The sequence below is a fragment of the Miniopterus natalensis genome, chromosome 10, assembly GCF_054644295.1.
Source record: "Miniopterus natalensis isolate mMinNat1 chromosome 10, mMinNat1.hap1, whole genome shotgun sequence".
In the NCBI taxonomy this organism is placed as follows: domain Eukaryota; kingdom Metazoa; phylum Chordata; class Mammalia; order Chiroptera; family Miniopteridae; genus Miniopterus; species Miniopterus natalensis.
This window is the reverse complement of record NC_142090.1, coordinates 60,940,626-60,954,516: the sequence shown is the minus strand read 5'-3', so window position 1 is coordinate 60,954,516 and position 13,891 is coordinate 60,940,626. Positions and strand designations below refer to the sequence as shown.

The following is a 13,891-nucleotide window of genomic DNA, read 5'->3' as shown; positions in this document are numbered from 1 at the left end:
GAAAGTAATAGACAGCACTGGACAGCTTAGCTGAGCCATCAGTGAACCAAGCCCAGGCATTTAAGGAAACCTCCATGAATTGAAGGCCTCACTGAGCTAGAAGCTTGTTTCTGGAGGTGATGGAAATGGAAAGCTGGACTTGTTCATGTAAATCTAAGATGCTACTGGGCCAGGCTGGCAGCTTTCTTAAATCTATCATTTCCATTTGATAAGCAAGGTTTGTTGGGCCCTTCCAACTTTACTGGTTTGTGAGTTAAAGCTGAGACATCTCAAACTGAGAAAATTTAGGTGAGAGAGTCATAAGGCCCCCATGGGTCAGGTATTCAGTTTCAGTTTCTATAACAGCTTAGTATAAGATCAATAGCTGCCCCACCTTTTAGGTTTGTGGGGTTTTTTTCCTGCATCAGGCATGTAGCTTTGTTGTGTTGGGAAATGGCCCAAGTGTTCTGTCAGCCATTAAGTATTTAAATAAGCTGTGACTTCCCCTCTCTTCTATACTGTTTCTGGACCACCTGGAAGAAAACAGGGAGAGTAAGCTATATGTCCTACTTACTATTACTGCTCTACATGTGGCAATCCCTGCATGGGAGATCTCCACTGGCCCTAATGGGATAAAGAAGTGAAGGCATATAACATAGCAATTCCATTATATATCTAACAGTGGAAGCCATAACAGCATTACCTTGCATTTGCCCAAAGGGTCATATCTATAAGGCCATCTTAGCTTCCCTTCCCACTGTGAACCCTGCCCAAACCACAGCAGTTAAATTTGGGTATCTTTTCCCACTATGGGCCTGGGTGAGAAGGTGATCTGTGAGTCAGTATTCACAGAACCATAAAGTTTGGGTGCCTCCCCTCCCAAAGTTCCCCAGGATACTCAAGGGGTAAGTAGAGCATTTTGTCATCTCCAGAGGACAAAGAGATCTCAGCCCTGACCCTAGTCATCTTTCTCCTTAAGGTCAGGGTATCAAGGGGCAAGGAAGCAGAGAGCAGCTCTGTGCCAGTAATAAGGTGCAGTCATTTTCAGTTTTGAGCAGTGTAGTGATTACTCATGCTTTAACCAAACTTCCAGTGTTCACCTAAAGCACTATATAAGATGAGTCATCATTACTAACACAACCTATTTAGATTTGGGGAGTCTGACTCAGAAGCCATAGCCTTGACTCCCACAGCAGGGACTCTGTTATGGAGTACATCTCATTCTGGAATCCAGTTTTGAATCTGGTTTGAACACAAGGGATGGTAAAGTTTTCTAAGATGGTGAGGCAGACTGTTAGAATTTGGGACAGTTTCTCATTCTCCAGAGGGTTACTTTCACCAGCATTATAGACCAGTTAGAAACCAAATGCTCATCAATAGTTTACCACATGAGTTTGTCTATCTCAAGGAAATCTCCTTGACAGGACCTTAGAGAAGCCAAGACCCACTACAAAAAACTCTGCAATCTATTACTGTCTGAATGAATCTAAAGTTGGCATGATAAACTGCAATAGGGGTTGAGTTGAAAGGCAGCCCAACTCTTGCTATTTCTCCTTAACTAGCATTATGTGCCTTGCCCCATTATCTCTCCAATGAACCAGCCAGAGTTATAAGGATTTACCAGGCTTCTTACCATGAAAACTGTAAATTCCTTCGTTTCATGCTCAGTGTGGGTGTGTTTCTCTGTAAGTGTTGTCTGAGCAAGGTGAGAACACCTTCCTCTAACCCAGAATGGTTCTACCTACTAGCTGATACAGACTATCATGGCTTTTGTGTTGATACCTCAAGCCACACTTTCCAAAGAGTGATGAGAAGAGGACCAGATAATGTCTACACACATAGACATGACAAAAGAGGACCCCAGAGCTTAGGGAACCTGCATCTTTTATAATAGGCAGTATTACTGCCCTTGCTCCATAGGGTAAGACTATATCTTCCAAAGCTATGTTCATACACAATCACTTGAAAAGCTAGTTCAGCTCAAAGGGCACTTCTGAATGCCTCAGAAATGCAAGAGCACAGTAGAGAATTGTTTTCCATTATTATTTAATGGGGGGGGGGGGAGTCTAGAAATTCAGCTGATTTTTAAGTTTCTACAGCATTATCCAATTTACCATTCTGAAGACTTTCCAGCCACTATTCCTTTCTATATGCTCTACTCCGCAGGCAAACTGGTCTTTTGATGTTTTGAACACAATAATGAACTGGTTTTTTGGTTATAGAAAACAAATACACAAAAACAACCCAAAGAACTTCTTGCAATCAAATTTGAAACCACAAATCTCCAATTCATGCTTTTAATTTGCATGTCCTTAGTTGTGATGATTCTTTTACACTATGGCTATCTGGTCTTTGGACAGGTTGCCTTGAAAATGATTTAAATTCTTTAATATATATACTTATTGTTTCCACAGAAAAATAGCAAGCTTTTGGGAGTATAAACTCTATTTTTCCATGACTCAATAGTCCCAATTCAGTCCCTCTTAATAATGCTACTCACTTACTAAGGCATAAATGCTACTGTCTTTAAGTTCCCAATAAATATATTCTATATGAGGAGGGAACCAGTGATCCCTATTTTTTCCACTGAGACCCAGAACTGAACAGTCAACAGACCAAAGTAGACCTCTGTAATTCAAATGTCACACTGCAATTTTGAGTTGGCAGCCTTCCTTGAGTTTCATTTTTCTTTCCAAGGAAACAATGAAGCACTTATTCTGATGCCAGCAGAACTGTGGGATGAGACTGAGAGATTTTTATTTCCTTGAATTTTATTCTGCAGAAGAGAATAACTATAGTGAACAAAGTGATATATGTTATCATTGTTTTAATAATTCTATAAGTATACAACTAATAAAATCTTGGAAAATATGGTGTGTTCATATAAAAACTGACTCATACGATTGCAAAAATGCTAACAGGTCATGAAACAGAAGTAGAAGTTATAGATACAAAATGTATAGTAAACAAAGTAAAAACAACAAAAAAGTCATTGATGGTATTTCTATGGATTATCTACCAATGAATAATAAATATAATCTCAATCTTACAATTCCTTAGAGGGAGAATAATTCTGCCCCTTTTCTAATTATGGCTATCTGGTGGTTTGTGGCAGCAATACCTTTTTGCAAAGTCTCTGCAATACCAGGACTCAACAGTCTTTACATCAGTTTTCCTGGCATCTTTAAACTGGACAACTCCAACTCTGACTGCATCTAACCCCTTCCCACAAACTCCCATAAGCCTCGGCACTCTGCCATGCATATTCTGTTTCAGTAGGTCTGAGGCTCAGGGTAGAAATCTGTAATTTTAAAGAAGTACCATGAGATATCCACACTGAAGAAAGTTTGAGACACAGGGCCTTAATTCATTTGGCAAGTTCTTGAAGAGTAGGAACTATGTCATCTTCATTTTATATCTACATAACTGCTAAATAGAAGCAATTCTACGTGGCAGATTTTAATTTTTCATTAAGTACTGAGTCGATACAGAGTATTTATTAACACATAGAAAATATAATGAATAATGATATAACTACCACCAATGAACTAGTTCAAGAACTAGTGATGATAACCTAGTTCAAGAACAGGAGCAGAACCACTACATTTTAATTATGGTCCTGTGTGTATGCCTCCTTGAATCTATTTCAAACACTTGCCCTGCAGAGTAATCCTGCTGAATTTTATCACTCACAATTTTCTCTAGTTTTATTTTTATTATAACGTGTAATTTATTTTTACATGACTTTAAACTTCACATTCTTACCAAAACTTAAAATAGCCAAGTTAAATCAATTCAGTAGGTATGAAATATTTCATTTTGGTTTTTAATTTACACATTCTCATTGCTTGTATGGTTGGGCATCTTTTCACATGTTCACTGGCCACTGAAGTTTCCTCTCTTATGACATGACTGGTTAAGCCAATGGCCCATACATAGTCTTTTCTTATTGGCTCACAGAACTTTTTTTAAAAATGTCTTATTGATTTCAGAGAGAGGAAGGGAGAAGGAGAGAGAGATAGAATCATCAATGATGAGTCATTGACTGGCTGCCTCTTGCATATCCCCTACTGGGGGTCAAGCCCACAACCTGGGCATGCCCCGACCGGGAATTGAACCGCGATCTGGATCATAGGTTGACACTCAACTGCTGAGCTATATAGGCTGGGCCAGAACTTTTAAATCTCTTTCAGTTATTTATTTTTCAAATATTTTCTTCCAGCTTCTGGTTTGTCTTTTTGCTTTCGTAAAGGTATTCTTTTGATGACCAGAAGTTCTTAATTTTAATGATGTCGATATTCTCAATCCTTTCCTATATAGTTTTGCTTTCTTAAGTGACTCATGGAAGAAATCATTTCTTATATTGAGGTCATAAATACATATATTCTTCTACACTGTCTTCTATATTTTACAGTGTTGCTTTTTGCATTTTAGTCAATCCACCTGGAATAAACTTTTGGGTACCAATTGAAATGGGGGTTGCAATGTCACCATTCTTCCTTCATTGAGAAGCCTACATTTCTCAACTCTAGAGTGTTATCTATGTGACAAATCAAATTTTCATATGTGTAAGGGCTTGTTTCTAGGCTCTTCCATTCTTTTGCTCCAGAGCCTAAATTAAATTGCTATAGTTAAATAATAAATCTCTCTCTCTTTTAGGGCATATGAAATGTCATGGTTATTTCTGGTGATTGTTCTTTCATATATATTTTTGCAATAGTTTACCAAATTCTATTTTAAAATTCTTTAGAATTATTTTTGCTGGAATTACATTGAATATATAAATCAACTTAGAGAAAGTTGACTCAATTGAGCTATTGAGTCTTTTAATCCACAAACAAGCGTTCTTTGTAATTTTATGCTTCCTTTAATATATTTCAATAAAATTTATTTTTCTTCATGAAGAACTTGCCTATCTTTTATTAGGCAAGGTCTTGCCTTTTACTAAGGTAACTTATAAATTACATTCTCCCTCAGACACATTGAAACAATGTTATATGTTATATTAATGGTGTATCCAGCAAACTTGCTAAAATCTTAAATTATTTCTAATAATTTATCTGTAGGATATGTGTGAGGTTTTCTAAATAGACAATCACATCACTAGTAATAGTCTCATTTCTTCCTTTCCAATCTAATTCTTATATTTCTTCTTCTTGCTTTCATATATGATGTCAAATGCAAGTAGTGACATTTTCTAACATTAAACCATATTTACATCATTGGCTAAACTCAACTAAGTCATATCTCTTTTATGTTATTGGATATGATTTGCCAATATCTTGTTGAGGATTTTTTTTTGCATTATTTTCATGAATAGGATGGGCCTATAAGTCTTCTTTTTCATCATTATTTGGTTTTGGTACCAAGGTTATGCCTCATTACCTCATACATTTCACACTCTCAAGGTTTTACTCCTGTCAGACTTGCACTATGTTCATTTTTTTGGTCTTCAGGAATCAGTTATATATGACTAGAGATATTTGTCCCAGTTTGATATGGGATAAAATGACTTGGGTCTTACCTGTCTTTTCTCCTTTCTTCCTCCTTCCCCTCCCCTCTCCTTTCCTCCCTCTCCCTCTCTTTCTTCTGCTGGTTGTTACTTAGGGTGATTTATTTCCCACTGAATTTTGTGCTTTGGAATTGTAAGCTCTTATTTCTTGAAATTTTACCTTTTAGGTTTTCACTGAAGGTGAATGCCTCAATAAAGGATATGTTTTGTGTGTGTTTGTTTTTTCTCTCCTGAAAGGTAGCATAAATTCAGGCTGCTATGATCACACTTTCTCAGAAGAAAGCTTTTCTTCCCTCCCACTCAGCACCAAGGTTTGGCACTGGTAGATTCCCATGCAGTCCTTGAGGTGGAGGTGAGATTTACTTTCATCTTACAGGGCAGTGGAGCCCATGGGGCTGTAGCTTTATGCTGAAATTCTCCAATGACACACCCCATTTTCGTGAGCCCTGAGCTCTGTCTACTGTAACTTAAAGCATCACTGATTACGGTATCATCACAACATAGAGAACATTCAGGATAAATATGACACTATGAAAAGTGAAAGAAGCTAGACATAAAAAAGTATATACTTTATGTCACTCAAATGAAATTCTAGAATTTATAAAACTAATCAGTGACATCAGAAAGCAGACTGTATGGTTGTTTTGGGCTGAGAGTGACTGCAAAGTTCTTTAAGGAAACTATCTGACGAAATAAAATCGTTCATATTGTGGTAGTGGTTGTTCATCAAACTTAACCTAAACACATTTTAAATTGGTGCATTTTAGTGTATATAAATTAGTCCTCATTAATATTGATTTTACTATTGAAATACAGACATATAATGATAAAATTATCAAATTATACAATTAAGATCTCCACATTTTACCCTATGCCAATAAAACAATTTTTAAAACCCTTTTAAGAACTGGAATTTCAGAAATCAAGTAAGAGTTTTTACCACCATCCTTATTAGCATCAATGTTGGTTTAAAAATAAATGGAGCCCTTATCATGACCTGGTAAAGCTCCATGATAAGGCAGTTTTAGGACACTAGTCCTTGGTCAGGTTACCATTTTATTTTATTGCTGATGAACATGTATTTCTATGATCGAAGTCTGTTTCAAAGTTAATGCACTGGAGAGGAGAAGATGGCTATCTCTGCAGTATTGTTCTTGACATCACTTAGGCCATCTTGACTATTATTTTTATTGCATGTTTATTCAGTTATGACTAAAAAGAAGTCATGTCAACGTGAGTCACCAAATTGCTATTTCTAAGATCCTGAAGGTTTTCAAAAAATGAAATATGTACATTCATTTCTTTCTGGTTTTATATGCAGACAATTTTGGTATGTGACCGAGCTAGTCTTCTGGAAAATTCATACTCTCTCAGAACAATTAAAATGTGGAAACAAAAAACCATGGGAAAATGCTAAATCCCAAAGTGCCCTGGACAACCACAGATTATTCCTTCAGTCCTTTCCTTATCTCCAACCTCTGGTCTTACCAGGTTTGGCATTCCTTTTGTCCCTGTATTCAATGCCACTCTTCCATCGCTGTCTCAGATTACGTTTCTAACTAAATTTTATTCTCCTCATTTAACTCTACTCTCCGATTTTCATCTTAAAATCCTCTGAGTGATTCAATTCAGTTCAATTTCTTGGCTTCCTCTAATCTACCCAATGCTATGCTCATCCCTGGATGTACTAAAAACCAACCAGCTATTTGAAACCTGTCATTGAAGAGACTACAAGCTAGTGAGGCAAATTTATGGGTAAATAATAATATATACACGGTGCTAGTGACTCATTAAAAAAGCCCCCCACCCAGCCCAGCTGAGAGAGTCCAAGGAGGTTTGTGGAGGAGATAGATGAAACCTAACAGAGCCCTGAAAGGTGAAGAGGATTGGTGGCATACAAGGGCAACCAAGAGTTGGTGCAGATTATGGCATTCAAGGTGGAGAAAACAGGAGGGGCAGAGGCATGGGGAAACCGCAGGGTCCCTGTGGCCCTGTGGAAAGTCAGTCAATAAGGCCCATCTCTCTCTGTGATTTTAGCATTTTAGAACTTTTTGGTAAAAAAATTATACTCAACTTATGTTTTTTAAAGTTGAAAAAAATACTGTCATTTGTGTTTGTTTCTATGGCATCTGTTTGACACTGCAGACTGTGGTTCATCATTGTAATGTAGATTCGTTCTAGTATGGTTTCTAGGGGTACAAAGTATATGCTCTCAGAAGAATTTAATGGCATAGAAGAATCTGGTAAATTTTATTTGATATTTTGTATCGGGCTCATGCATAAATATCACCACAATGTGGTAGCTGGAAGAAAACTTCATGAAAACACATTCAAGTCACTTGCATTATGACAAAATAAAGAAAATGAGCTACTAGAAGGTGACATTATTTAGGCAAAGATTTTTATTTTAACCTCTGTTTCCCGTTGACACTGCTCATCTTCCTGTCTGCGCTCAATGTTATACTGATAATGTTTCTATATACAAATAACATTTATAAAGAGGACCTTTCAAGTAGAGAAGGATATTCACCTTCTGGAGACAGTGTGTGTGCATGTGTGTGCACATGTGTGTGCACTCGTGTGTGTGTGCCAGTACATTATATAGGTTAAATCAAGCATGGATACAGTCTTCAAGAATATTTTCTGAGCCCCTTAGATTTTGGGTTTCAATGAAAATGACCACTACTGTAGATTTGGAGATCACAAACCAAAGAATAGAATTATATTTAATGATTTTAAAGATCCAGTCAAATGGGAGTCTGTGAACAACTTGTTTAAGAGGTTTTATATTTCTCCTATTCTTCAGGCTCCTCTAATCACCACAAGCCAATCTCCCTTTTAAACATACCTGATTTCCATTTTTAAGCTCTTCTAGCTCTATTAATGGCAGATAAAGATAATGGGAATTATCTTATTTATAATATAATACCTTTTTAGACATTTTGGTATATCCATCATATAAATCATGCAAATAAGTACTATGATAATTTAAAGATACATGCATTCAGTTTTTAAAAAATTAAGAACTTTGTATCAAAAGATTATTTTCTTTAAAAATAATCACTGGATAAATCACTGTATACACTGTATTGTACCAACCTCATACAGCTCTGCTGTTAGATATCTTTTGTTTCCCTTTACTATGAATTACAGAATACTTAAAGTGTTAGGGGTTAAAAACATCCATGGTTAAATATTAGGAAGCGAGTCTGGTTCTGCATCTAAAATATTTAGAATCATGTTTCAGAATTAAGTGTTATTTTTCAAACAATAATCATCAAACTAGTATTCAACATTCACAACACACAGCGCTAGAGAAGTTCTTATGAGCATAAAGCTAGTTAATAAGACAGAGACTATTTCACTTCACACAGGGAGCAGGAAGGTACAGAGAAGCATTATTTCCCACCAGAAAACAAACCTGAAGGAAATAGTTGTTATTGTTATTGCAGTTGCCAGACACTCCTTGCAAGTCAGCCATCGTGTTCTAAAATGGTTGACAACAAAAATTAAAGAAGGATTTTTCCCCACTAACGAGAACAGCCTAAGGCTAAAGGACAAGAAGAAACCACTGAGGTTCCAGTGCCTGCTACAGCACACACTCTGGGGAACTAGGGGAACACCCCGCTCTTAGTCTCTGAACATTACACAGGACGAGGCCAATTCGCATGGCTAAAAGGCCATCCCTAACAACTGCAAGCTCTTGTTCACCAACGCAAGCTGCTTGCAACCAGGAACAGCAAACAGCATGAGTCCAATAGAATGCTGTCCCTTTAATGCTTTTCACATAAAAATTCTATTCTTGTAAACCTTTTAACACTTGTGCAAACCACAGCTTACATTATCTTTTTGCCACCAATTATTACATGTTAACACAAGCAATGAAAATGCACACCCATGTAGGTAGCTGCTCTAAATTGTATTCAATACTTAAAAGATTCTAAAAAGTTAACTAATATTGTCATGATATAGTTATAACAATATTAATTTCCAGTAATGGAAAGAAATTATAGAAAGATTAAAATATGTTTAACAAAAGGGGGCCTCCATTACTGGAGTGATGATTAACATACTAATGAACTACTGCCTAAAGAGACTTTGAAATGTCATCTATAATCTAAGACTTTAAAATGTAGTAAATAGTATATTTTAAAAGGATACAGAAAGAGGCAAAAGCAAATAATCATATAACTTTAAAGGTGCATGTAAAATAGCTCATTTTAATGTGAACGACCATATGTATTTTTCAAAAAAGTGGTACAGTACCAGTTTGTACTTCATCTCCAGTCTGAGCACACAGCGTTTCACATTGCAAAATGCTCTCTGATAGAAACAGGTACTAAAAATATGCACAGAAGACCACCGTACACAAAACATACCAGAATTATATTACCCCATCACTCAAAGGCTAAAGACTGTTGTGGAGTATGACAGGAGATTTAATTTGTTATTGAAAATTCAAATCTAGTTGAAAAATTTACCATACCCCCAGAATTTCGTGGGATAGAGCTGACTGTCTGAGGGGTTTACTGAAATCCTCCATGGTTACCTTCCAGATTGTTTAAAAAAACAAGAAAAAGAAAGAAAGAGAGAAAGAAATGAACAATAATTCCATTTAAATCCAGAAATGCAATCACTAATCACAGATTCACATTTAAAATTTTTCAGTTTTTCAGATTTATATATCGCTCTTCTTTATAGGATCTCTTTTATTCTTTAGCCTTTAGGTAGAGCCATTTTAACTTTGCTTTTGAAAAAATCAGAATGGTTTCATATTGAGAGTAAAAAGATATAGGAATGCAAATTAAAACTGAATTGGCTGTTTGCTTATTATAAACTCTTGTAGTTTAAATATGTGGAGAAAAAAGCCTAGAAAAAAATGCAGAAATTTAAATAGAGTTTGGATATTATTTATGTATTTTAAATTCTTTTGGAGTATCATTTATGCTTTCCTAAAGCATTTAAACATATATCTAAGCACACACTATATATGATTAAGTATTCTTAATCCTAAATATGGTTTTGATAGGGGACCACTGTACTTTTGCTATTTCTGGATATATTTATCACATTGCAATGTTTTCCCTGTAGGCAATTCAAGCAAGCAACTCCCCTCTGTCAAAGTGACAAGTTCCAAGTTGGAATCAACCTTGGATGGCTTGACCAAAACCAGAAGCTGTCTATCCGTCAGCAGACAATGATGATCTAAGTGCTGGCTCTGGAAATTACTTGGATGAACTTGGTTGTTCTGGATTTAATTAGAGGTTTTCCTAGCTGGCCCAGGGGATGTCACAGGGGATACTGTCAAATAAAAATGATTCTATCTTTGAAATCACAAAACGACTCTATAAATAAGAAGCGTGAGAAACCAAGTGATTGCTAACACAATTCAGGATGAACAAAGATATGTAAATCAATGAATTGCTCAATTACATATAAAATTAAATTATTCAAGGACCACTTACCCATTGGGTAACCCATATTGGTTCATCTCATTTCCATTATGTTGCATGGACATTTTACTTTTATTAACAGAGAAAGAGGGTAAATAAAAAATAGGGACATAATACTCAAATTTAAAAATACTTGGTAGCATTAGTAATAAAATGAACTGAAGTCACATAGGTCAAAGTGTTTACACAAAAGTGACTTTTCATCATTTGCACAGCTTTCATCTCTCCTATGCACAGAAAATTAACAGTTGGTTTTATTTGGCTGGGCACACTCTGGTGAGGTGGTGTGCAACAGCAAGAAAGGGAGAACATCAGTCAGAGGAGCATGAGTGAGACAAAGGCAAAGGCTCCTTGGCCGTTTCAATAAAGTGAAGGCTACTTGGAATAACATAGCAGCAAGCACCTGATTTCTATTTCTACCACTTGCAGACAGAAGAAAAAGTTTAACCTAAAGCTAAACAATATTTTCTGTAACATATTTGTATACTCAAGTATTCTTCCCTTTAAGCCCTATCTTCAGAGGATACTTATGGATTAAGTATTTGCCCAGTGTAAAATACCCTCCAAGAATTCGATTCCCTTATTATTTGAAATACAGGAAAGGAGTCACAGGACCAAAGTATTACAAGATACTCCATCTCCTTAAACAAGAATCCTCTTCTCAACATCTCTAGTTACCCAATTATTCTGTGTGCCTGAACACAGGCAGCCCAACAGTCCACTCCATTCAAAAACAGGAGTGTGTTGCAGAGTCCAGGCCTCAGAGCCAGGAAGACCCTCTTTCCATCCTAAATCTGCCAATTACTAGCTGCACCACTAGATAAAGCTTCGGTTGCTGCATTGTTAGAGAGAGAAAAAAAGGAATCTCTTCTTTGCTGTAAAGATACATGAAACCATGTGGGATAGGCACCTTGCAAAGTGTCTAGCACTGAATATTTATTTACCCTGATTCCCCCTGAAAATATCTCCTTAAGAGACAACTCTGCTTTCCTTACAAAAACAGGCAAAAAAAAATCCATATGATGTTTTCCTAAGTATAAATGTTGAGTAACAAATATTCCTTTTGCATTTACTCAAATTATATTAGAGAATTATATATCTATATCTATATATATAGCATTAGCTGCTTGAGTCAAAAAATTTGGGGAATGAATGTGATCAATTCCTCAAAATAACTGGAAGAAGTGTGTAGTATATGATCTAAGAATTTCACTTGCAGAGCCCTAAAAAACTATTTTATTTTCCCTCTTTTCTTGTCAGACCAGACATTTTATTCCAGAGACTCACAGAATATTAGACGCTGGAAAGAATTCAGAGACTTAGCCCAATCCCTGTGCTTTGAAGCCAGAGAATGGAGGCCCACAGGGACGGGAAAGTTTGGTCTCCTCAGCTTCCACCACTTGATGTCACCCATACTCCCCTGAACCTCAGATCCAAATTGTTTCTAGCAGAGAGAGCAGGTAAAAACCAGACCTAAAATAGGCTTGTAGCCAAAGCAAACCAGTATCTCTGCTAAAACATCAAACACTAACACAGAAGATGGAAAACTAGGTAAGAAGAAAGTTCAAATATCTGAGGAAATCACTTTTTTAGTTTCTAAATCCAAAATAACACTTTCATATATAAATACTCAGGATAATAAAAAAAGTACTTGCTATTTCAAATGAATTCTACAAAGGAAAAAAATAAATCAACTAAATAGAATTCCGAGAGACTTTCACGTGAAGACTTTCTATTGTGTACTCTTTGATCGAAAGTTCACTAACGCACCATTTAAAGTTTCCTACTATAATAAATGGAGAGTACATCCTCACAATACTACAAGCACATGAAAAGTTAATACACATCTGGGTTAAAACGTTCCGGCCTAAAGATACATGAAAAATACTTGAATGTCTGATTTGGCTAGGAAGCAAAAGAAGTTCGGGACGAAGAATAAATTCGGAGGAGTAGAGGTCGGACACACCAAGTTGCACTGTGCTTGCACCAGCTGGAGAGAGTATTCACCTCACCTGAATCTCCACTATGCTGCGGAGTCCGAAATGCTACCACCGAGCTGCCGACGGACCTTCCGACCCGCCACATGAACCGCACGCGTGTTTAAAATAGAGCAGGCGGGATGGACCCGCGGCACGGCCCCGAGCAGCAGGCCGGCGTCTGCGCGTCACCGCGCGGTCCGGGCGGCCCGGCAGCCCCCGCTCGGTCACGTGCTCCCGGCAGAGCGCGGGGCGCCCCGCCCGCGACCGCAGGGCGTCGGCTCCACGGGCGCGCTGCCGGAAAGGCGCGGCTCGGCGTCCGGGAGCGCGAACCGGCGCAGACCCGGACGCTCCCTTCCTGCGCGCGCGCGCCCCTCCCACGGCCGCGGCCTGAGCTGTTCTGAGAAAGCGTCATACGCTTGTGGAAAACGTGGTGAAGGCTGGAAAACACACAAATCAGAGACAGAGCATCACCTGACCCACACCATAAGGGCAGCGCTGTCCGCATTGGGGCGTCCTCACTCTTCGCGGTCCCGGGAATTTCTGTAACAGCGTGACAAAGGGTGACTTCTTGGGTCCCTTAGTCTGCGCGCTGTCGACGGAACACCATTACTTTGTGACTAACAAGAGCAAGTAATATTTCTTATCCGTGAGGCCGAGCGTGGCCACGCTCTCCCCGGGAGACGGCGAAGGCCCGAGCCGCGGGACCCACCTCGTCGTCGTCGGCGTCGTACTGCGCGTAGTGCTGCTCCAGCAGCTCCCGCTGGCGCCGCTCCTGCTCCAGCGTCTGGCTGATGAGCTGCGCGACCTCGCTCACCTGGCCCGGCTTCTCGCGCCCGATGACAAACCTGCGGGGTCGGAGGAGACCGGTGTGGTCAGGCGGCCCGGGGGAAGGGCGAGGGAAGGGGCCCGAACTTGCCATCCCATCGGGTCCATGAAGCCTCAAAAATAATAATGATTAATAATAATAA

At 38.3% G+C, this 13,891-nt stretch overlaps 1 protein-coding gene across 8 annotated transcripts in view; it reads right to left on the bottom strand.

Annotated features, from left to right (window-relative positions):
- Nucleotides 1-13,891, bottom strand: part of PPP1R9A (protein phosphatase 1 regulatory subunit 9A) — a 232,468-nt gene that overhangs the window by 64,719 nt on the left and 153,858 nt on the right. For 6 of the 8 annotated variants that reach the window (XM_087821163.1, XM_087821164.1, XM_087821165.1 and 3 more), the window contains exons 6-7: nt 13,633-13,768; nt 8,913-8,978 (exon numbers count right to left, since the gene is read on the bottom strand). In XM_087821163.1, coding sequence (XP_087677289.1) covers nt 8,913-8,978; nt 13,633-13,768 — 202 coding nt within the window. The remainder of the gene's footprint in view (nt 1-8,912; nt 8,979-13,632; nt 13,769-13,891) is intronic. The other 2 variants (XM_016218816.2, XM_016218817.2) reach the window with 1 other exon arrangement.